The 24,518-nt window shown below is 36.3% G+C and overlaps 1 protein-coding gene across 1 annotated transcript; it reads left to right on the forward strand.

Moving 5' to 3' along the window:
- Positions 1–2,452: 2,452 nt before the first annotated feature.
- Positions 2,453–6,652, forward strand: LOC141607222 (protein FAR-RED IMPAIRED RESPONSE 1-like). Its single transcript, XM_074426582.1, has 3 exons — positions 2,453–2,462; positions 3,530–5,158; positions 6,111–6,652. Exons 1-3 carry the CDS (start codon positions 2,453–2,455, stop codon positions 6,650–6,652), a joined length of 2,181 nt encoding a protein of 726 aa, XP_074282683.1.
- The last annotated feature ends 17,866 nt before the right edge of the window (positions 6,653–24,518 follow it).

The raw sequence follows: 24,518 nt of genomic DNA on the forward strand, positions 1-24,518 counted from the left end.
TATGTAAGCTAGTGATACAGTCTTACCTTACGAACTCGGGGCGGAGGGACATAATTCTCTTTCTCTTTTCTCTTCCTCTCATCTCCTGTTTTTTCTCTTAAAATGTGTGGTGGATTTTGTGAGATATTTGATAGCATATTGGTCGGAATCTACTATTTCTGAATAAATAGCAGCATATTGCAATAGCATATTCAATCCATACAAGGAAATGGTTTAATTGCCTTATAATCTACTAACTAGTTTTGGATCCCGCGAAAATCACGGTATCGTTAATAATTTATTTTTTTAATCAGCTTAAAGATTATGGACTATGAATGTTTATCTTCCAACAAATATTTAGGCGTTATTTTAAGTTCTCTTTATTGATTGAATGAATTAGAGTGTTTAGACCGATAAAATAAAATCTCAAAGGTGTTTAAGGTAGACAAGTAGAGATATTGTGATAACGCAAGAAATGATAATTGTAGACAAAAATATGACAATGTGTATAGATAGTATAAATGAGGAGGGAAGCCAAAAATTCATCATTTAAGAAAAAAGTTAGATGTTAAATTAGTAGAATGTATTAATTATTAATAGGTACAAAGATGAGTGGAAACTAAAAAGTTTATTACATTTACATTCTTTTGTCACATTAAAATTTGTCATTTTAGGTACCATTTAATTAAATTGTGTAGATTTATTTATAGATGAGTGAATGAAATCAATGTCATGTAACTATAAACTGATAACCCACGTCACATTAAAATTTCCATGTTACATTTAATTAAATTTGTCATTTTACGTACCCCTTTAATTAGATTGTATAGATTATAGATGGGGTTTTAGGGTCGCTGCATGAAACTTCATAGTGAAAAGAGTTGCATATTCAACTAATAAAAAGTTGCTTAAGGTAACAATTGTTTTGATATGTGAGTATGTATCATCCTCCTGCAATTTAAAAACACAAAAATAATACGGAGTAAAAAATAAGATTCTAATTAATTTAATATACAATAAAGAAAAAAAGTAAAAAAAATATTTTAGTTATCTATGTAAACTTTACATACCAATTTTTGGAATAAAATGGAAATTTTGATTGTTATATAATGGTGAGGGGATAGCAAAAAGATCATCATTAAATAAAAGTAATAAAGTTAAATAAATAAGGTAAATTGATGACTAAAGTTATGAGAGGGAGATAAAAAGTTTGAATCAAAATTTTTTTAATTTATTTTGTATGTTTGAGAGTTTATATTTTTAAATTTTTTTTACTAATAAGCATGTGAAACATGATAATAAAAAATAATTTTTTATGACACATGGCTTAGTGAGATGGCTTAGTGAAATATTTAGTCTTGCCTTTTTATAATATTGTACTTTACATACCAATTTTTTGAATAACATGGAAATTATGATTATTGTTATATAATGGTGAGGGGAAAGCAAAAAGATCATCATTAAGAAGATAATAAAGTTAAATAAATAGGGTAAATTGATAACCAAAGTTATGGGAGGGAGATAAAAGGTTTGCATCAATTATTTTATTTTATTTTATTTTATTTGTGTTTGCAACTTATATTTTTTATTTTTTTTTAAATTTATGAATGAGATAAAATATAAGGTTTTATTTGTCATGTTGAACTCAAAGCTGGTAAGAATAGAAACTATACATATATGAAAATTAAAGGGTTAAACAAATTAAAAAAATGGAAAAATAAAATAATAGGATAAAGTAGTAACTTAGAACATAACAATAAAGCGTTCACATTAAAGAAGATCATGACATTGAATTCTATAAAAACACAACAAAATCAAGAGGTTAGACTTAATTTACTAATAGAAATGTTAAAAAAACCATAAAAAAAAAATCAATACCAAGATATACACAAAAGATATGTAATTTCACTTAAAGATATGAAGTATATATATATATATATATATATATATATATATATATATATATATATATATATATATATATATATATATATATATATATATATATATAGAGAGAGAGAGAGAGAGAGAGAGAGAGAGAGAGAGGAGATCTAATGAGTCCCTTACCTCATTTGAGTCCTTAAATCCTTATAAGGACCCTTAGATGGACAACATCTATGGTGGAGATTTTTTACAAAATATAGGCCAAAAAAAAAGGGAAAAGCTTGGCTATGAAAGGGGACAACATTTCCTGCAAATTGTCCTTACCAATGATCATTTCCTGCGGACCAAAGGATATATCCTTTGTACTATGTTTACACTCCCCACATTCTTCCTTCCTTAACACACTTATTTCCAACTTTATTCTTTCTTTCTTCTCTCTAAAACTGGGTTCTTTCATGTGAAAACGAAACTAAAGTTCTCTCTAAATCCTCCAAATCAGCGTAAACATGCAAATAATAGATGGCTCAATGGTATTTCTTCATTTTATTCATTGTTTTCAGTCACGTTTTAATATTTTCAGTTGAATAGGATGGATGAAGGTAATGATAAATTTTGCATGTCATCGAATTTGTTCATTCTTGTTTTGATTATTTGTTACTGGGTTTGAAATGAAGATTGTTAGAAGTAAATCTTCATGCTGGGTTTTCATGAATTTGAGTTTTGAGTAGCATGAACGCATTCTGATAACATTTACATGAACACTTTTGCTATAGTTTTACATTTACACTTTTTATTGTTATATTTTTTATGTGAGTTAGCATTCTGACAACATTTACACTTTTGTTGACATTTACACTTTTAAAGCATCACATTTACACTGCATTCCTGCTCACATTTACACTTTTGGTGTACTTTTACATTTACACTTTTTAATTGTTATAGTCACCTTTGCATTTTTATTGTTATATTTTTTATGTGAGTTAGCATTCTGACAACATTTACACTTTTGTTGACATTTACACTTTTAAAGCATCACATTTACACTGCATTCCTGCTCACATTTACACTTTTGGTGTACTTTTACACTTTTGTTGACATTTACACTTTCAGAAAATCACATTTACACTTCGTTTCTGCTACACATTTGGATGTTTACTCTTTTTGCTATAGTTTTACATTTACACTTTTTAATTGTTATAGTCACCTTTTAATTGTTAATATTATAGTTTTAATTTGAGTTAGCATTCTGAAAACATTTACACTTTTGTTGACATTTACACTTTTAAAGCATCACATTTACACTGCATTTCTGCTGACATTTACACTTTTGCTGACATTTACACTTTCAGAACAGCACATTTACACTTCGTTTCTGCTGACATTTACACTTACACTTTTGGATGTTTACTTTTACTATAGTTTTACATTTACACTTTTTAATTGTTATAGTCACCTTTTAATTGTTATTATTATAGTTTTAATTTGAGTAAGCATTCTGAAAACATTTACACTTTTGTTGACATTTACACTTTTAAAGCATCACATTTACACTGCATTTCTGTTGACATTTACACTTTTGCTGACATTTACACTTTCAGAACAGCACATTTACACTTCATATCTGATGACATTTACATTTACACTTACACTCTGTGCACATTTACAGACTTGGTAAAACAGAATGGAGTTCAACCTGACAGGCAGGAGCTGTGTAGGGAGGTCGAGAAGAGGTTTACACCGTACATCGGCCAGGAGTTTGGGGGGGTTGAGGATGCGGTGACTTTTTATAAGATATACGCCATTGCTTGTGGGTTTGATGTACGTAGGTACACAAAAAAAAATGGCGTGGCGGTGAGATCAAGTCAAAGCTCGTCGTCTGCAATCAAGAAGGTTTCGCTCACAAGACGCCCAGTAAAGATCAGGATGACGGAATTTGGTTGGGAGAAGTCACGAGAGGATATTCGGGTCACTAGAGTGGGGTGTAAAGCGAGGATACGACTATATATGAAGAATGGTCTTTTATTAATTGACCGGTTCCACGAGGGTCACAATCACGAGCTTATCTCACTTAAGGACAGAGAGTTCCAGAAATTGTCGTGTAACATAACAGATTATATGACGTATCTGTTAATGATTGATTGGCAGCTGAAGATAGGAGCAACAAAAACATACAGAATCTGCAAAGAACAAGTGAATGGATACGAAAACATTGGAGCAAGCTTAAATGATTTTAAGAACTTCCATAGGGATGTTAAATGTTTCATTCACGAATGGGATGATCAGTTGTTTGTTGACCATTTCAAGGAAATGACCGAAACAAGAATAGGTTTCTACTTTGACTATGACCTTGACGATGATGGCAGCCTACGTAGGGCCATATGGGCGGACGGTACCGCCCGAGATAATTACAAATTTTTTGGTGATGCGGTGTCATTCGACCCAACTTACTCCACCAATAAGTATTCTATGGTATTCACACCATTCACAGGTGTTGACCACCATAAACGATCTCTGACGTTCTGTGGGGCTCTAATTGCAAGGGAAGATTATAAGTCGTTTAATTGGGTTTTCAGCCGGTTTTTACAAGCAATGGGGGGTAAGGAACCCGAGTATATAATTACAGATCAGGACCCAGGTATTATCAAATCTGTCCCTCTTGTTTTCAAGATAGCGCGCCATCGGTTCTGTATATGGCATATAATGAACAAAATGCCCAGTAAGTTTGGCGTCTCGAGGAGTGATTATAATGAGTTCATGTGTAAAATTAATGACATTATATGGGACGATGAGCTTGAGGCAGCAGAATTTGATGGTATCTGGGAGCAAATAATTGAAGATCATGGTGTTGGCGTAAATGATTGGTTTGCAGATACATATGCTATAAGGGGACAGTGGGTGATGGCGCATTGCAGAGACTTGAGGATGGCGTCCATTATGAGGACAACTCAAAGATCAGAGAGCGAAAATAGCTTTTTCAAGAGGTTTGAGCACAAGTCAGGAACATTAGTTGAGTTTTGGATGCGTTTTGAGAGCGCTATGGACCAACAAAGACATACACAGAAGCAGCTTGACAACATGGATAAGCACTCGTCCGCAACGGCGTCAACACATCTGGCATTAGAGATTCATGCTGCAAAGGTGTACACCTATTCAGCTTTCCACAAATTCAAACAAGAAGTCATCTTCTCAATTGATACATGTAGAACAGGAGGTTTCACTGAGAGAGGCGAGCTAGAGGTAACTACTGTCAAAGATTCATCCAGAAAGAAGAATTTTGAAGTTGCGTACAGTCCAGGTAGTTTACACTTCCTATGACATTTACACTTTCTGTTTTTATCTCATTTAAATTCCTATAACTTAACATTTACACTTCTAATAATTTAACATTTACACTTTACAGTTCATGACATTTACACTTCCTATTAGTTTACATTTACACTTCTAATAACTTAACATTTACACTTTACAATTGATGACATTTACACTTTACATCATATGACATTTACACTTCCTATACCTTAACATTTACACTTTTCCACTTAATGACATTTACACTACATTTCATGACATTTACACTTTACATCATATGACATTTACACATTTAAATCCCTATAACTTAACATTTACACTTCTAATACCTTAGCATTTACACTTTACAGTTCATGTCATTTACACTTCCTATTAGTTTACTTTTACACTTCTAATTACTTAGCATTTATACTTTACAATTCATGACATTTACACTTTATATCATATGACATTTACACATTTAAATCCCTATAACTTAACATTTACACTTCTAATAACTTAACATTTACACTTTACAGTTCATATGACATTTACACTACATTTCATGACATTTACACTTTACATCATATGACAATTACACATTTAAATCCCTATAACTTAACATTTACACTTCTAATACCTTAACATTTACAATTTACAGTTCATGTCATTTACACTTACTATTAGTTTACATTTACACTTCTAATTACTTAGCATTTACACTTTACAATTCATGACATTTACACTTTACATCATATGACATTTACACATTTAAATCCCTATAACTTAACATTTACACTTCTAATAACTTAACATTTACACTTTACAGTTCATGACATTTACACTTCCTATTAGTTTACATTTACACTTCTAATAACTTAACATTTACACTTTACAATTCAAGACATTTACACTTTACATCAGTGACACTATTTTTAACGTTCACACTTACATGCTAGCTTTATCTGATGACACAGGTATACGTAAAGCAAGCTGCAATTGTACGATGTTTGAAAGAACCGGAATCCTATGCCGCCATATAATATGGATTTTTTCAGCAAGTGGGATAAAGACTATACCAGAAGATTATGTTGTAAATAGATGGATAAAAGAGTATCTCCGATTAAGGATTTTCAATACTAATGGTGAAGGGACAGAAAAAATGCAAGTCATCGATGAAAAACAAATTGCAATGTCAATAATGTGGTCAGAAGTTCATGAAGCTGTAGGGCTCCTTCGAGACAAAGGAGTAGCTGATGTTGACAACTTTTCCGCTGTAATTAGATCATTTAAACAGTCCCTGTCACCATTAGGGGAAGTATTGAATAAAAATCAACAAATGGAGAAATTTCTGAATTGTACGGCATGTGAGGTAGTGACGATATTGCCACCAAAGAATTCGAAAAACAAGGGGACCGGAAAAGATTCTTTGTCACCAAAACAAAAGCAATGGTGTTGGCTAGGAAACCCAAACGTAAGTGTAAGAATTGCAAGAGAATGACAAATCACGACAAGAGAAACTGCCCTAACCCCTTCTCAGCACACACGCCATTGTGCGAAGGGTCGTCTGAACCAGAAGAGGATGAAGGAGAGGAGGAGGAAGAGTTGGAGTCAGAACAAGAATAGACGTCAGATCAGTGACAAGTGTTGCTCTATATATTTTGAGTGTGTAACTTTATACTTTGATGTGCTATAACTGGAGCGGGGGATTAGGAATTGGTCTCATGGCAGCGTAACTTTGAACTGCAGTTGGTGTAACTTTTAGTAACACCAACGTTAGAGTTACACTGTCATAAGACCAAAATCTCTCTGTTTTATTAGATAGCCAAACATTGTGTTACTTGAACTTATTTTGGATTACTTATGTTATTTCAAGTAACAGTTACACTTATTTTCAAATAACTGGTGTTAACATTTACACTTGCCATGTCAGCAGATTTACACTTCCAGTATCTTCACATTTACACATACTCTATCCTCACATTACACTTTGAATATCTTCACATTTACACTTCCAATTTAGTCAGATTTACACTTTATTTGTTCACATTTACACTTCTCCTATATTCACATTTACACTTTCTATTTGTTCACATTTACACTTTTTTTTGGTTCACATTTACACTTGGGTTGTCACCACATTTACACTAAAATTCAATTTAATTTCAGTGTGTTTACATTCACACTTTCAGTATGATGAAGTTGACACTGACAGTGTTAACATTTACACTTTAAGTGTGTTAACATTTACACTTAAAGTGTAAATGTGACTAAATTGCAACTGTGTTAACAGTTACACTTGCAATTTAGTCACATTTACACTTTGAAGAAATTCTTCAATTTCAGTGTTAACATTTATACTTTAAATGTGTTAACAGTTACACTTAAAGTGTAAATGTGACTAAATTACAAGTGTGTTAACAGTTACACTTGCAATTTAGTCACATTTACACTTTGAAAAAACTATGATTATAACTGCCAAAAAATAGTCAACCATTACACTTCATTAGTGTAATTTACCATTACACTTCATTAATGTAATGATTACACTTGCAAACATTGCCAACCAAAGTACAAAACATTCTTTTCTAAGTTCAAGATTGCCAAACAAAATACATTTCAAAAAAAAAAATGTCCACAAATTGTTCACTTTTTCGATAACATAGCCTTAATTTTGCGCTTCTTTTGTAACTTGGCCCATAAATCTTCTTTTCCAGCGATAAACCCATTCAACTTTGCTTCAAAAATGTCTCTGTTGACATTTATGTCAGCTAGAACAAGCGTCGCCACCAACTCGACTACCAAGTACCGTCGATTCCTCTTCCTCTCCAAGTCTGGATGATCAAAAGGTTGACCCTCGTACATCAAAGATATACATCATACGTAAAAATCCCCGATTCTCGTTATGTTAGGAAGCGGTGTTTGGCGCCTGAACGAGATTTGCCGATGCTCAAAGCTAGTAATCTCATATCCCCCGTCCGTTCGACATCCAAATAATCGCTAACAAACCGATGCCACTTGGCGAGTAACATTGCACATTTCGGTGATCGATCCCATTGGCATGATGTTGGTAGTCAAGGAGATCAACAGTTTGTTGTCCAAAATTTATACATACGCATGCAAAGTGCCCACCAATGTTGACAGGTACGAAGATAAACTCGGCATTCAGGTTGAAAGTTTTATCACAGTCCTGGATGAAGGTATCCCAAATGTGATACGACCGATCGGTGATGTCATTAGATGTGAGCCTCGCTTCACGTATATCCAAAAGCTGCATGATACATTCCTGTTCAGAGAAGTGAGTGAGCCTACATAATAAAAGTAAAAACTAATGTATAACTTTTAGGCTTTGTGGGGGGGGGGGGGGGGTACCATATGACGTATCCCAAAGAAGGCCATCCTAGGAAGTAAGTATTCAAAGACTCCAAATGGTTCAAAAAACAGACCCCCAGGACTCAATGACAACAAGCGACATTACAACCTCAGGAAGCATGGTCATGATGTCGGACCGGCGCAGCGCGGCATGTCTACTGTACCAAGAGATTGATTCGCTGTAATGAAACACACGTATAATAGTAAGAAATTGAGAAGTAGTTACAAATTAAATATCGTAACTAATTGGCCCTGTTATAAGAGTCTGGCAGATACTAATGAATTTTCAAAGTTGTAGTCGTCTAACAAGCAATAGTCCACCGCATGCTTTCGACGTGATCGAACACCCCTGACCAAACTTTGATTGTTCCGTAAGAAGGTCGAGACAACAAGAGTCTGCGTACCAGCAACCCCACAGTCAATTGATCATCCCAAGCCATCCCCCCCGCCCCGGGGACGGCTCCTCACGGCTGACAAAGGTTGGCTACCTGAAGACTGCGTTGACGCTTGAACAACAACGGGGCTGCTTTCCACCTGTATGGCTACAGGATTGACCACAGGGCTTCCTTCTACGCGTTTAGGGGGTGGGACTGCAACACGGGGACGTTTACTGTACGTAATCTCTTCCTCATCGTCCAGACTCCGCTTCTGTGCAACATTGGAGACCAAATTCACACCTTGACCATACTTTTCCCTGAATTGGGTTATCCTTGCGTGAACGCTCTCGCTCACTTTGTTATGGTCATTCAGGAAAAGGATCGACACCACTTCAGCCCGGACGAGGTTGATAACGTCCATCTCACCTAAGGCGCAGTCAAAAAGCTTCCCATTGAAAAGCAGCATGTGTATCATCATGTACACCCCACAATCAAACGTAGAATACCCCGTACCTTGCCATTTAAATTCGACATTGACAAATTTAAACCCGGCGACCTTTGAACCTCTGACAAACCCTTTATACTCCAGATACTCGCCCATTAAATCACACTATAAAAGGAATTTCAAAAAAATAGTCAATTTAAAAACAGTGTTTACAATTCCAGAATACATATACACTAAAGAACAAATTAAGGTATGCTATTTATAATTATTACCGCAATACGCGAAATTCCAAAATATGGAAGCTTCTCAAAATCATCGTCGTAGCGACGGTTGTCCAAATACTCTATCTGCTCGGAAACGAAGTTTATGCATGCACAGCTGTAATGATCATTATTGCCAGATAAGATCGGGATGAAGACCTGGCGGATGTGACAACAAAGACATAAAAGATACACTTAGTAAAATTTCACATTTACACTTTCAATAATTCGTCACATTTATAGTCCCTGTGTCATGAAATTTACACTTTCCATATATTCACATTTACACTGTATATGTCATGACATTTACACTTCATATTTAGTCACCTTTACACTCCCTATGTAATGACATTTACACTTTCTATAAAATCACATTTACAATATACATCATGACGTTTACACTTCACTATGTCTCACATTTACACATCCTATGTCATGATATTTACACTTTCCATATATTCACATTTACACTTTATATGTGCTGACATTTACACTTCCTATTTAGTCACCTTTACACTCCCTATGTCATCACATTTACACTTTCTATATAATCACATTTCCACTATACATCATGGCATTTACACTTCACTATGTATCACATTTACACTTCATATTTCATTACATTTACACTTCACAATATCTCACGACATTTACATTTCACTATGTCTCACGTTTACACTTCATATGTCATGACATTTACACTTTACATATATTCACATTTACACTTTATATGTGCTGACATTTACACTTCCTATTTAGTCACCTTTACACTCCCTATGTCATCACATTTACACTTTCTATATAATCACATTTACACTATACATCATGACATTTACACTTCACTATGTATCACATTTACACTTCATATTTCATGACATTTACACTTTCTTCTTAATCACATCCAGGCATTTACACTTTCTGTGAAAATCACATATACACTTTCGGTGTGATGACATTTACACTTCATAATAGGTCACATTTACACTTACCATATCAGATCCAAGTTGAAATGGAGACAAACAGGATTGAATCCAAGCATCCCACCCAGCCCAGATTTCGTCCTTTTTATCAAGAACAATTCCTTTCTTCTTGGCTTTCTAAATATCCAGCGCATCACTCTGTTCAAACGAAGGGCAGCGCTATTAAATTTAGACACTTACGTTACAATTAAATTGGAACTATAAAAATTGCATTGAGTGAGGATAGGACAAGTACGGTGTGACTAAGCCCGAAGAAACATCGAGAGGATGCAACTGGTGCAGTTTGGTCATACATCATCTTATTGATTAGTAGGCACCAACAATCGATTACAGAAGACATAACTTCCTATCCAGGTTCAAGGGTTAACATGTCTTCCCGTGACACGAAGAAAAAGTCTGAAAAAACTGCCAATTCTTCCCTACAAAAAAAAGAAAAATTTATATAAGGCGAACATGATTACGACAACACATAAGTATTAATATGTTTGACATAGAAATTAATCGACTCACCCTTTCAACCAAGCTTCTGATTTGTTAAATACGTAGTCCAGGACGTATTTCCTTTCCTTAAAAACACCCCTAAATAATTTCTTATTCAAATTCACAGGTCTACAGAACAAAGCCCTGCTCGGGCATGGGTTCCCCACAATCCATGGTGCAAGTCAGATTCTCAGGGACCACTTCCATGCACTGTAAGGGCTCAGATGAATGAAATAGGAAAGGGTGGTGATCCATATTACTCCGAGGGACATAAATTTCCCGACCGTCCGCAGGAACGGCTGGTTGAGAAGGGCCTGCCGCATCAGTCGTTCCAAAATTCTCACCTGGAACCCCCTTAAATGCCTCAGCTAGCTCTACAGTAGATATAAACGTACACTGAAATTCCGGCAACTTAAACTCAGAGGAGGGTGCTTCAACAACCACCTTATCTGCTCCCTCTACAACATCCATGGGCTTGTCATCATTCTGAAATGAACCAGGACAACCGGGTTGTGCAGTAGGGCGTTCATCTTGCTCGTTGACCATGCCACTACCAATCTCTAACCCTTCTTGCGATGCATCTTCACGGACTGTGGTCGAAACAACGCCAGGCTCACCATCCGGTACTTTCGTACCACTAACTTGGCGTCGGTCAACTGTAGGCTGTTCCACTCCCGGTGCACCGCTAACATCCAAAGCCTCACCAGGAAATAGTCCAACCACCGGTGGTTCGGGCCCACGGCAGGGCCCCTGATCTTAGGGCGGCTCCATGTCCATGCCCCGCACAGCCTCATCCTGGTCTGTCGGTGCACCGCTAACATCCACATCCACGCCAGGCACTAGTCCAACCACCAGTGATTCGGGCCCACGGCGGGGCCCCTGATCTTGAGGTGGCTCCAGATCCATTCCCTGCACAGCCTCGTCCTGTTCTCTCGGTGCACCACCCTGTGCCACTTCGCTGTCACCGCTGTCTGACAACTTTTTTAGCGCGTTATCAATATCAGCTGTCGCTATAAATTTCAACTGAAATGAAGATGAACCATCTTCAATTGACGGGACTACCACATCCGCATCCACCTTGTTCGCTACTTTTGAAAAAGACGCCTCCCCTTCACCAGAAACAGGCCCCTGTTCTTGAGCCAGCTCCATATCCATACCCTACACAATCTCATCCTCACCTATCTGTACGCAGCCCTCTGCCGCTTCACCACCACCATGACCAACATCTGTCAAACCTTGCAGCGCGTTCTCAATATCAGCAGTCGAAATAAATTTTAGTTGAACTGAAGATGAACCATCTTCAGTTGACTGACCTACCACATCCGCATCAATCTTATTCATTGCTTCTGACTTACACTTCTCAACAACATGTTCAGCTTTCTCAGGGGCACCACTAGTGTCAGGTACTTCCCCTCCCAAACTTTCCTGATCCTCGTTCAATGAGGGCTTTGTGTAAGCTTCTTCAACTTCATCCGGGCTATAAATTTTCTCTAGAATCTGCCGATCCGTTAATTGAGTCAAGTCGTCGGTTAAATCTAGCCCGCATTCCTCTTCCTCTAGTCGACAGGCTTCATTAAGTTCAGCGGTGGTGTAGAAATCAGCGGTCTCCATTACCTGTGACATCGCCGCATCACCTGCTTTATCATCCAAATCAGAATCTTCTGCAAGTGATACATGCTCTACAGTAGGCGTAAACTCGAACTTAGGAACCTTGGTCTTTTTTTTCTTGCTTGCCTTTGTTTTTTTCTTGGCCACCTTCCCAACATCTGACAATGAGGGAGCGTTATCATTATACTTCTTCATTTGGGAAGCTAAATTTCCAACTTCTTTAACATATTCCTTCACCTTTGCACCTTCAAAAAAAGCTTGCGTCGCTTGTGACGGAACAAGATCAGTTGAAGAAGTAGCACCTGTTGTTAAATTCTTAAGCATTGCAAACATCCGTATACCAGGAATAGAAGGCCACAGAGTTCCTTTGAATGTTCAAGTACAGCTCGTGTACACCCTACAGTTGGTAACAAAAAAAGATTTAAGAGTCTAGATACACAAAATATACCTGCTCAATATTTATATATATATTAAAAAAAAAATGCGATTAATTAAACATTCATAACATAAATCTTACATCTACAGCCCTAGCTTTCAACTCATCGTCATCTTCAACACCGGAGGGGAGTTCAATCTGAATAAACTTCTTATCGGGTGATGTACCCGACGTTGAAATCAGAAGAGGCGTAGAGCTTGCCAATGGCGCCTTGGGAGCGCCAGCTATAGCCAACATCGTATTACCAGTGTCCTTCTCATCAGGGGTCTTGTTTTGACATCGCGGGTACTTCACCTTCGACAAAGTTAGTCGACCCAATGGATCCACGTCCAGCTCATCCTTTAACCTCTTCGATAGAGTTTTCAGATCCCAATGCTGAATAAGTGGAAGGCCATCCGGGCAACTCATACCACGGTAATCATACCGCTGAAAATAAGTAATCATAAGGAAAGGGATACAACCAAGCAGATGTGACTGCACGCTGCGAGCCTCGGCTGCAGCATTAGCTAAACATTCTAATACATACGAGCACCAGTCATACTCCGGTATGGCACTCACATCTTCAACCATTTTCAAAAGTTTGATTTCAATGCCGTTGTTCAATGTCGGCGCAAGGAACGATGAAATGCTAAGAAGTACAAACAGGCGGCAGAATTCATCACCTCCATCTTTGAATTGCTCTGACTCAATATAATTGAAGACGTCTCCTAAAGGAATAGAATCAGAATTTGATTTCACTTTGAACTTTTTGCGCCACAGTTGTTTTATGCGCACATATTTTTCATCTTTAGCACCAGGCATATGTCCAGTAGGTACTATTTCCATCTCTCTCTCACCAACAGGTAACATGAAACAGTCATAGACATCATACTTAGTAACCATAAACTCCTTCAACTCCGACGCCCTGAAAACATAAGAACCATCGCTGAAAGCCTCAAGAAATTCAGGAACATGTGAAAGCGGGAAAGTTCTGAGTTTAAGATGAAGCAGCCCCCCAAATCCAATCCTCTGTACAGCGGCTCGTTGGGCAATGTTAAGCTTACTAATAAGCTTGTGAAGCCTGTTGGGGCGACACTTAACGGAAACAGTAGGGGTAACTTGTGGTTGTTCTTCGCTTTCAGGTACTTCTCCATCAGATACCATCTGAACCAGGAAAAAAAAGTACATAAGAAATGCACAATATCAGTCAACCTATAACAGTCTACACATTTACATTTACACTTACTCTATCCTCACATTTTACACTTCCAGTATCTTCACATTTACACATCCAATTTAGTCAGATTTACACTTTTTTGTTCACATTTACACTTCTCCTATCCTCACATTTACACTTCCAGTATCTTCATATTTACACTTCCAATTTAGTCAGATTTACCCTTTATTTGTTCACATTTACACTTCTCCTACACTCACATTTACATTTCTAGTGTCTTCACATTTACACTTCCATTTTAGTCAGATTTACACTTTATTTGTTCACATTTACACTTCTCCTATCCTCACATTTACACTTCCAGTAACTTCACATTTACACTTCCAATTTAGTCAGATTTACCCTTTATTTGTTCACATTTACAATTCTCCTACCCTCACATTTACACTTCCATTATCTTCACATTTACACTTCCAATTTAGACAGATTTACACTTTATTTGATCACATTTACACTTCTCCTATCCTCACATTTACACTTCCAGTATCTTCACATTTACCCTTTAGTTGTTCACATTTACACTCTCCTACACTCACATTTACACTTCCATTATCTTCACATCTACACTTTCATTTTAGTCAGATTTACAGTTTTAGTGTTCACATTTACACTTACTCTATCCTCACATTTATACTTTGAATATCTTCACATTTACACTTCCAATTGAGTCAGATTTACACTTTATTTATTCACATTTAAACTTCTCCTATATTCACATTTACACTTTCTATTTGTTCACATTTACACTTTTTTTTTGTTCACATTTACACTTGGGCTGTCCTCACATTCACAGTCCCAATTACATCACATTTACAATCCCCAAAAACACGCTCTATTAAAACCCTAACAAATACATGGACACTACCCATCAGTTCAGATTTACACTATCAATTTAATTAAAAATTCAAAGACTATAATATTTACAATACCCACTTAGAATTAAATTCAAACATGCTAATGAATTAAAATGTTTATAAATAATCAAATATAATAAAAATCACATAAATTGAAACACGCAATAAAATCATAAACTCATAAATAACAAAATACAAAAATGAAATAACCCCAATATAACAATTACGACTCAAGGATAATTTGCAAAATTAAAAAATTACAACAAATAAAAGAATAAAGGATGATCAATGAATTACCTTCAAAGTGAGGTAAAGAAACAAAGATAGGAACTACAAGGGTTTGAATGCGATAAAATATACAGAAGAAAATGGATTTGTTGTATTTGGTAAGGAAGAGGATATGTAGAAAAGAAATGAAGAAATGTGAGATGAAAGACAGGAATAAGGAAGGACGGTTTTTTGAAATTATGAGGAGGTTGTATGAGATAGTGGAGGGAAGTTGAATAACGTGCAAGTGACTGATGGAGGAACATACATGCAGAATGTAACAGTAAGTCTAACAGCCTAAGGAGAGAGGTAATTAGTCTACATATTATTATAATGTTATAAGTTGCTTTTTGGTGTAATCTTAGCCATTCATCCTCACAATATAAGGGCTTTAAATGGGACTTATGGACTTAATGACTTAAGGTGGACTCACTTGATCCTTCTTCTATATATATATATATATATATATATATATATATATATATATATAGATAGATAGATAGATAGATAGATAGATAGATAGATAGATAGATAGATAGATAGAGAGAGAGAGAGAGAGAGAGAGAGAGAGAGAGAGAGGGGGAGTTCTAATGAGTCCTCCTTTCCAATTGAGTCCATAAGTCCTTCTAAGGGCCATTGGATGGACTCATTGGATGGTTGAGATGAATTTGATTAAGGGCTATTAAAAAGAAAAGGAAAAAAATGTGGATGGTTAGATTGAGATGGGTGGTTGAGATTGAAAATTACCACTAATCAAATTTCTATACACTAATTAATTTTTCTTTCTCTCTCTAGCCCCTAATTAATCAGTTTTGAGTTTCAGATTTCAGAAGTGTAAATGTAATGTTGTATGAGTTTTACAAGTGTAAATGTGATGTTTTACGAGTGTAAATGTAACATTTTAAGAGTGTAAATTTGATTTTTTGTGACGGAAATTTTGAATTTATATAATTTTAACATTTTAGAAGTGTAAATGTGATGTTTTACGAGTGTAAATGTAACATTTTAAGAGTGTAAATTTGATTTTTTTTTGACGGAAATTTTGGACTTATATAATTTTAACATTTTACAAGTGTAAATGTGATGTTTTACGAGTGTAAATGTAACATTTTAAGAGTGTAAATTTGATTTTTTGTGACGGAAATTTTGAACTTATATAATTTTAACATTTTATAAGTGTAAATGTGATGTTTTACGAGTGTAAATGTAACATTTTAAGAGTGTAAATTTGATTTTTTGTGACGGAAATTTTGAATTTATATAATTTTAACATTTTACAAGTGTAAATGTGATGTTTTACGAGTGTAAATGTAACATTTTAAGAGTGTAAATTTGATTTTTTGTGACGAAAATTTTGAATTTATATAATTTTAACATTTTACAAGTGTAAATGTGATGTTTTACGAGTGTAAATGTAACATTTTAAGAGTGTAAATTTGATTTTTTGTGACGGAAATTTTGGACTTATATAATTTTAACATTTTACATGTGTAAATGTGATGTTTTACGAGTGTAAATGTAACATTTTAAGAGTGTAAATTTGATTTTTTGTGACGGAAATTTTGAACTTATATAATTTTAACATTTTATAAGTGTAAATGTGATGTTTTACGAGTGTAAATGTAACATTTTAAGAGTGTAAATTTGATTTTTGTGACGAAAATTTTGAATTTATATAATTTTAACATTTTACAAGTGTAAATGTGATGTTTTACGAGTGTAAATGTAACATTTTAAGAGTGTAAATTTGATTTTTTGTGACGGAAATTTTGAATTTATATAATTTTAACATTTTACAAGTGTAAATGTGATGTTTTACGAGTGTAAATGTAACATTTTAAGAGTGTAAATTTGATTTTTTGTGACGGAAATTTTGAATTTATATAATTTTAATATTTTACAAGTGTAAATTTGATGTTTTCCGAGTGTAAATGTAATATTTTAAGAGTGTAAATATAGTATTTTAAGTGTAAATTTGAAGGTCTACGAGTGTAAATTTGAAGGTTTTAGAGTGTAACTTGGTCCTTTGAGTGTGACTTTGGTCCTTTATAAGTGTAACTTTGGTCCTTTACGAGTAAAACTTTAGTCCGACTACCAACAAACAACACCACCGTCGTCTTCCACCACCAACTCATATCCACAAAAAGATCTATAATAGCTTTGAAAAAAAAAACAAAAAAATGAGATATTTGTCGAGTGTAAATGTAAAGAAGTACGAGTGTAACTGTAAAGCAATACGAGTGTAAATGTAAAGAAATACGAGTGTAAATTTAAAGAAATATGAGTGTAAATTTAATAAAATATGAGTGTAAGTGTAAATCTGAAAATGAGTGTAACTTTAATATAGTAGAAGTGTAAATCTGAAAATGAGTGTAATTTTAAAAAAAATATGAATGTAAATGTAAAATGATACGAGTGTAAATGTAAAATAATACGAGTATAAATGTAAATTAACAATAACACCAACAAATATTAACAAGACGAGATCTGAAAAAATATACAAAACGATATTTGCAATATAAAAATATAAAATTAGATCTAAAAAAAGCAATAACCCAACATCAATAACAAATTAACAACCACCCCATCCTTTTAAAAAAAAAAGATCTAAGCTAAAAAAAAACGTGACAAACACATGAAGAAACGATATTTACGGATCCACCCATCGCCTATATCACTAACAACACTGATTTACTAAATTAAAAAAAAAAAATTTGAAATACACCGAAACAGACGACACAAACACACAAATAATTGAAATTGAAAGACATTGAAAGACACAAAACAAACGACACACAAACAAAAACAAAACAAAAAACACAAAAGCCCGACACAAGGACGCCATTGTTGTTGCATATTTGGTAGAGGAAACCACCACACGTGGGTCGGGTGGTGCGTGGTGATGTGCGGCAGTACATGGTGGTTGTGTAGGGGTGGTGGGGCAGCGGCAGATCTGAAAAAAAAAAACAGAAAGGGTGGTGGCTTGGTGGTGGCCTGAGGTCGTTGGTGTAGGGCGATGGTGGTTGGCTGTAGATCTCGTTTATGGTGATTGTTGTGGGTGGTTATTGTAATTTCAGATCTGAAGAAAGGAGAAAAAAGAGAAAGGAGGTTGTGGTGGTGGTTGTTGGTGGTGGTCGTGGTTGTAAATCTGGCTTTTGGTTGTTTTTGTTTGTTTGATGTAGTTTGTATGGTGAAGGGGTGGAGACTGGAGAGTGAGGCAGAAGCAGAGTGTCGGGGTGGTTGACGTGGTGGTGGGGCTGCGGTTATTAGGGTTAGTGCGAGGAAGTGAGGTGGCGAGGGGAAGGCGTGGTTGTTGTCGGGTTGTGGTGGTGCAGCGGAGTAGGTGGCGGTTGTTGTTGCAGGGTGAGTTGTTGTTGCGGCTGGCTTTTGGTGGGCGTGCGTGGTGGTGGTGGTTGGCTGGGTGGTGGTGTCGGTGGGGTTGGTGGCCGTGGGTGGGTGGCGGTGGGGTCGGGTAGGTGAGGAAGAGGGGGAATTGTTTTTTTGAATTATTTGGTTTTTGATTTTTGTTGGATTTTTGAGAGGACTGGGTTTTTTTTATTTTTTTGGATTTTAGAGAGAAGAGAGGAATGATAATTGTATGAGATGAGAGAGAAGTGAGTGAAAAATAAATGATATATAGTAAAATTAGTGGTTGATTAGTGAAGGTAGTGAGGGAAAGTATTTAATTAGCATTGATCTCCTAATTTTAGCACTAATCCCTTGCTTTTTGTCTTCAATCTCCACCTCTCATCCCATCTTTTCAATGGCTCTTAAGAGGACTTATGGACTCAATGGATTTTGGTGGACTCACTTGATCCTTCTTCTATATATATATATATATATATATATATATATATGAGATCTAATGAGTCCACCTTAAGTGATTGAGTCCATAAGTCCCATTTAGAGCCCTTATATTGTGAGGATGAATGGTTAAGATTACACCAAAAAGCAACTTATAACATTATAATATTGTGTAGAGTATTTACCTCTCTCCTTAGGGTGATAGACTTACTGTTCAACTTCTGCATGTTTTGTTCCTCCAGAAGTCATACGCACGTTATTCAACTTCCCTCCACTCTCTCATACAACTCCTCTCATAATTTCGAAAAACCGTCCTTATTAATTCCTGTCTTTCATCTCACATTTCTTCTATTTTCTTTTCTACATTTCCTCTTCCTTACCAAATACAACAAATCCATTTCTTCTCTATATTTTTTCCCATTAGAACGCTCGTAATTCTTATCTTGGTTTCTTTACCTAACTTTGAAGGTAATTCATTGATCATCCTTTATTCTTTTGTTTATTGTAATTTTTTAATTTTGTAAATTATCCTTGAGTCGTAATTGTTATATACGGGTTATTTCATTTTTGTATTTTGTTATTTCTGAGTTTATGATTTTATTGCATGCTTAAATTTAATTGATTTTTATTATATTTGATTATCCATAAACATTTTGATTCATTAGCATGTTTGAATTTAATTGTAAGTGGGTAGTGTAAATATGATAGTGTTTGAATTACTAATTAAATTGATAGTGTAAATCTGAACTGATGGGCAGTGTGAATGTATTTGTTAGGGTTTCAATCGAGACTGTGAATGTGAGGACAACCCAAGTGTAAATGTGAACTAATAAAAAGTGTAAATGTGAACTAATAAAAAGTGTAAATGTGATCAAATAGAAAGTGTAAATGTCAATACAAGAGAAGTGTAAATGTGAGGATAGGAGAAGTGTAAATCTGACAAATAAAGTGAGGATAGGAGAGGTGTAAATCTGACAAATAAAGTGTAAATCTGACTAAATTGGAAGTGTAAATGTGAAGCTAGAGTAAGTGTAAATGTGAACAATTAAAGTGTAAATCTGACTAAATTGGAAGTGTAAATGTGAACTAATAAAAAGTATGAATGTGATCAAATAGAAAGTGTAAATGTCAATACAGGAGAAGTGTAAATGTGAGGATATGAGAACTGTAAATCAGACAAATAAAGTGAGGACCTGACTAAATTGAAAGTGTAAACGTGAAGATACTGGAAGTGTAAATGTGAGGCTTGAGTAAGTGTAAATGTAAATGTCAATAGAAAGTATAAATGTAAATGTCAATAGAAAGTGTAAATGTCAATACAGGAGAAGTGTAAATGTGAGGACAACCCAATTGTAAATGTGAACTAATAAAAAGTGTACATGTGAACAAATAGAAAGTGTAAATGTCAATACAGGAGAATTATAAATTTGACTAAATTGGAAGTGTAAATGTGAGGATAGGAGAAGTGTAAATCTGACAAAATTGGAAGTGTAAATGTGAGGATAGAGTAAGTGTAAATGTGAACAATTAAAGTGTAAATCTGACTAAATTGGAAGTGTAAACGTGAAGATACTGGAAGTGTAAATATGAGGCTAGAGTAAGTGTAAATGTAAATGTGTAGACTGTTATAGGGTGACTGATATTCTGCATTTTTTCTGTACTTTTTTTTTTCTTGATTCAGATGACATCTGATGGAGAACAACCTGAAAACGAAGAAAAAACACAAGTTACCCCTACTGTTTCCGTTAAGTGTCACCCAAACAGGCTTCACAAGCTTATTAGTAAGCTTAACATTGCTCAACGAGCCGCTGTACAGAGGATTGGATTTGGGGGGCTGCTTCATCTTAAACTCAGATATTTCCCGCTTTCACATGTTCCTGAATTTCTCGACGCTTTCAGCGATGGTTCTTATGTTTTCAGGGCGTCGGAGTTGAAGGAGTTTATGGTTACTAAGTATGACGTCTATGATTGTTTCATGTTACCTGTTGGTGAGAGAGAGATGGAAATAGTACCTACTGGATATATGCCTGGTGCTAAAGATGAAAAATATGTGCGCATAAAACAACTGTGGCGCAAAAAGTTCAAAGTGAAATCAAATTCTGATTCTATTCCTTTAGGAGACGTCTTCAACTATATTGAGTCAGAGGAATTTAAAGATGGAGGGGATGAATACTGCCGCCTGTTTGTGCTGCTTAGCATATCATCATTCCTTGCGCCGACTTTGAACAACGGCATTGAAATGAAACTTTTGAAAGTGGTAGAAGATGTGAGTGCCATACCGGAGTATGACTGGTGCTCGTATGTACTAGAATGTTTAGCTAATGCTGCATTTGACTCTCGCAGCGTGCAGTCACATCTGCTTGGTTGTATCCCTTTTCTTATGATTACTTATTTTCAGCGGTATGATTACCATGGTAAGAGTTGCCCAGACTGCCTTCCACTTATTCAGCATTGGGACCTCAAGACTTTATCGAAGAGGTTAAAGGATGAGCTGGACAAGGGGCCAGTGGTTCGACTAACTTTGTCCAAGGTGAAGTACCCCCGATGTCAAAACAAGACCCCTGATGAGAAGGATACCGGCAATACGATATTGGCCATAGCTGGCGCGCCCAATGCGCCAATTGCAAGCCCTACGACTCTTTTGATTGAAACGTCTGGTACAACACCCAATAAGAAGTTTATTCGATTGAACACCCCCCCGGTGTTGAAGACGATGATGAGTTGAAAGCTAGGGTTGTAGATGTAAGTATTGTGTTTGGAATGTTTAATTAATTGTTTCTTTTTGTAAATATCTATATCTTGAAGATTCAAAGGAACGCTATGGCCTTCTATTCCTGGTATGCGGATGCAACTTCAAGGATCAAGAATTTAACAACAGGTGCTACATCTTCAACTGGTCTTGTTCCGTCACAAGCAACGCAAGCTTTTTTCGACGGTGCAAAGGTGAAGGAATATGTTGAAGAAGTTGGAAATTTAGCGTCCCAAATGAAGAAATCTCTTGATAACGCTCCTTCATTGTCAGATGTTGGGAAGGTGGCCAAGAAAAAACCAAAAGCAAGCAAGAAAAAAAAGACCAAGGTTGAAAAATACGAGTTTACACCTATTGTAGAGGCTGTGTTACTTGCAGAAGATGGTGAATTGGGTGATAAAGCTGATGATGCGGCGGTGTCACAAATAATGGAGACCGCTGATTTCTACAACACTGCTGAACTTAACGAAGCCTGTCGACGAGAGGAAGAGGAATGCGGGGGAAGTTTAACCGACGACTTTTCTCAATTATCTGACCGGCAGATTCTAGAGAGAATTTATAGACCGGATGAAGTTCAAGAAGCTTACACGAAGGCCTCATTAAACGGGGAGCAGGAAAGTGTGGGAGGGGATGTGCCTGTTACTAGTGGCGCTGAGAAAGCTGAACATGTTGTTGATAAGGGTAATTCAGAAGCAACGAATAAGGTGGATGCGGATGTGGTAGTTCAGCCAACTGAAGATGGTTCATCTTCAGTTCTGCTAAAATTTATTTCGACTGCTGATATTGAGAACGCGCTGCAAGGGTTGACAGATATTCGTGACGGTGAAGAGGCAGAGGGCTGCGCACAGAGAGGTTGAGGCGAGTTTGTGCAGGGTATGGATATGGAGCCGGTTCAAGAACAGGGGCCTATTATTGGGCAAGGGGAAGTGCCTTATTCAGAAGTAGCGAATAAAGTGGAAGCGGATGTGGAAGTTCCGTTAATTGAAGATGGTTCATCTTCATTTCAGTTGAAATATATTTCGACAGCTGATATTGATAACGCGCTGCGAGGGTTGTCAGATAGCGGTGACGGTGAGGCGGCAGAGGGCGGTACACCGAGAGACCGGGATCAGGCTGTGCAGGGTATGGATATGGAGCCGCCTTAAGATCAGGGGCCCTGCCGTCGCACTGAAACACTGGTGGTTGGAATAGTGCCTGGTGAGGCTGTGGATATTAGCGGTGTACCGGGAGCGGAACAGACCGTTGACCGACCCCAACTTGGTGGAACGAAAGTACCGGACGTTGAGCCAGGCGTTGTTTCGACTACAGATCGTGAAGATGCATCTCAAGAAGGGTCAGAGAGTGGTAGGGACATGGTCAACGAGCAAGGTCATCAGTCTCCTGCACAACCCCCTTGTACCGGCTCATTTCACAATGATGACAAGCCCAGGGAAGTTGTAGAGGGAGCAGATAAGGTGGTTGTTGAAGCACCCTCTTCCGAGTTTAAGTTGCCGGAATTTCCGTGTACCTTTATTTCTACTGCAGAGCTAGGTGAGGCATTTAAGGGGGTTCCAGGTGAGGAGTTTGGAACGACTGATGCGGCAGGCCCTTATGAACCTGTCGTTCCTGCGGCTGGTCGGGAAATTTATATCCCCCGGAGTAACCTGGATCACCACCCTTTCCTATTTCATTCAAGTGAGCCGTTACAGTGCATGGAAGTGGTCCCTGAGAATCTGACTTGCACCATGGATTGTGGGGAACCCATGTCCGAGCAGGGCTTTATTACTGTAGACCTGCAGCTGAATAAGAAATTATTTAGGAATGTTTTTAGGGAAAGGAAATACGTCCTTGACTACGTATTTAACAAATCAGAACCTTGGTTGAAAAGGTGAGTCGATTAATTTCTATGTCCAACATATTAATACTTATAATTTGTTGTAATCATGTTCGCCTTATATAGTTTGTTCTTTTTTTGTAGGGAAGAATTGGCAGTATTCTCAGACTTTTTCTTTGTGTCACGGGAAGAGATGTTAACCCTTGAACCTGAACAGGAAGTTATGTCTTCTGTAATTGATTGTTGGTGCCTACTAATCAATAAGATGATGTATGACCAAACTGCTTGAACCTGAACAGGATGTATGAACAGGAAGTTATGTCATGATGTATATCGTAAATGTGATTATATAGAAAGTGTAAATGTGACGAATTAGGTAGTGTAAATGTCATTACATATAAACTGTAAATGTGATTATATAGAAAGTGTAAATATGATGAATTAGGTAGTGTAAATGTCATTACATATAAAGTGTAAATGTGATTATATTGGAAGTTTAAATGTGAAATTTTTCCGAGTGTAACTATTATGTCTTTGTTGTCACATCCGCCAGGTCTTCATCCCGGTCTTAACTGGCAATAATGACCATTAAAGCTGTGCATGCATAAACTTCGTATCTGAGCAGATAGAGTATTTGGACAATCGTCGTTACGACGATGATTTTGAAAAGCTTCCATATTTTGGAATTTCGCGTATGGCGGTAATA

This window comes from Silene latifolia, chromosome 10 (assembly GCF_048544455.1).
Source record: "Silene latifolia isolate original U9 population chromosome 10, ASM4854445v1, whole genome shotgun sequence".
Classification (NCBI taxonomy): domain Eukaryota; kingdom Viridiplantae; phylum Streptophyta; class Magnoliopsida; order Caryophyllales; family Caryophyllaceae; genus Silene; species Silene latifolia.

Bases quoted from the DNA above. Each gene is read 5' to 3' on its own strand.
- LOC141607222 (XM_074426582.1), top strand. The intron at 5,159-6,110 runs GTAGTTTACACT...CTTACATGCTAG, and splicing joins TGAAGTTGCGTACAGTCCAG to CTTTATCTGATGACACAGGT.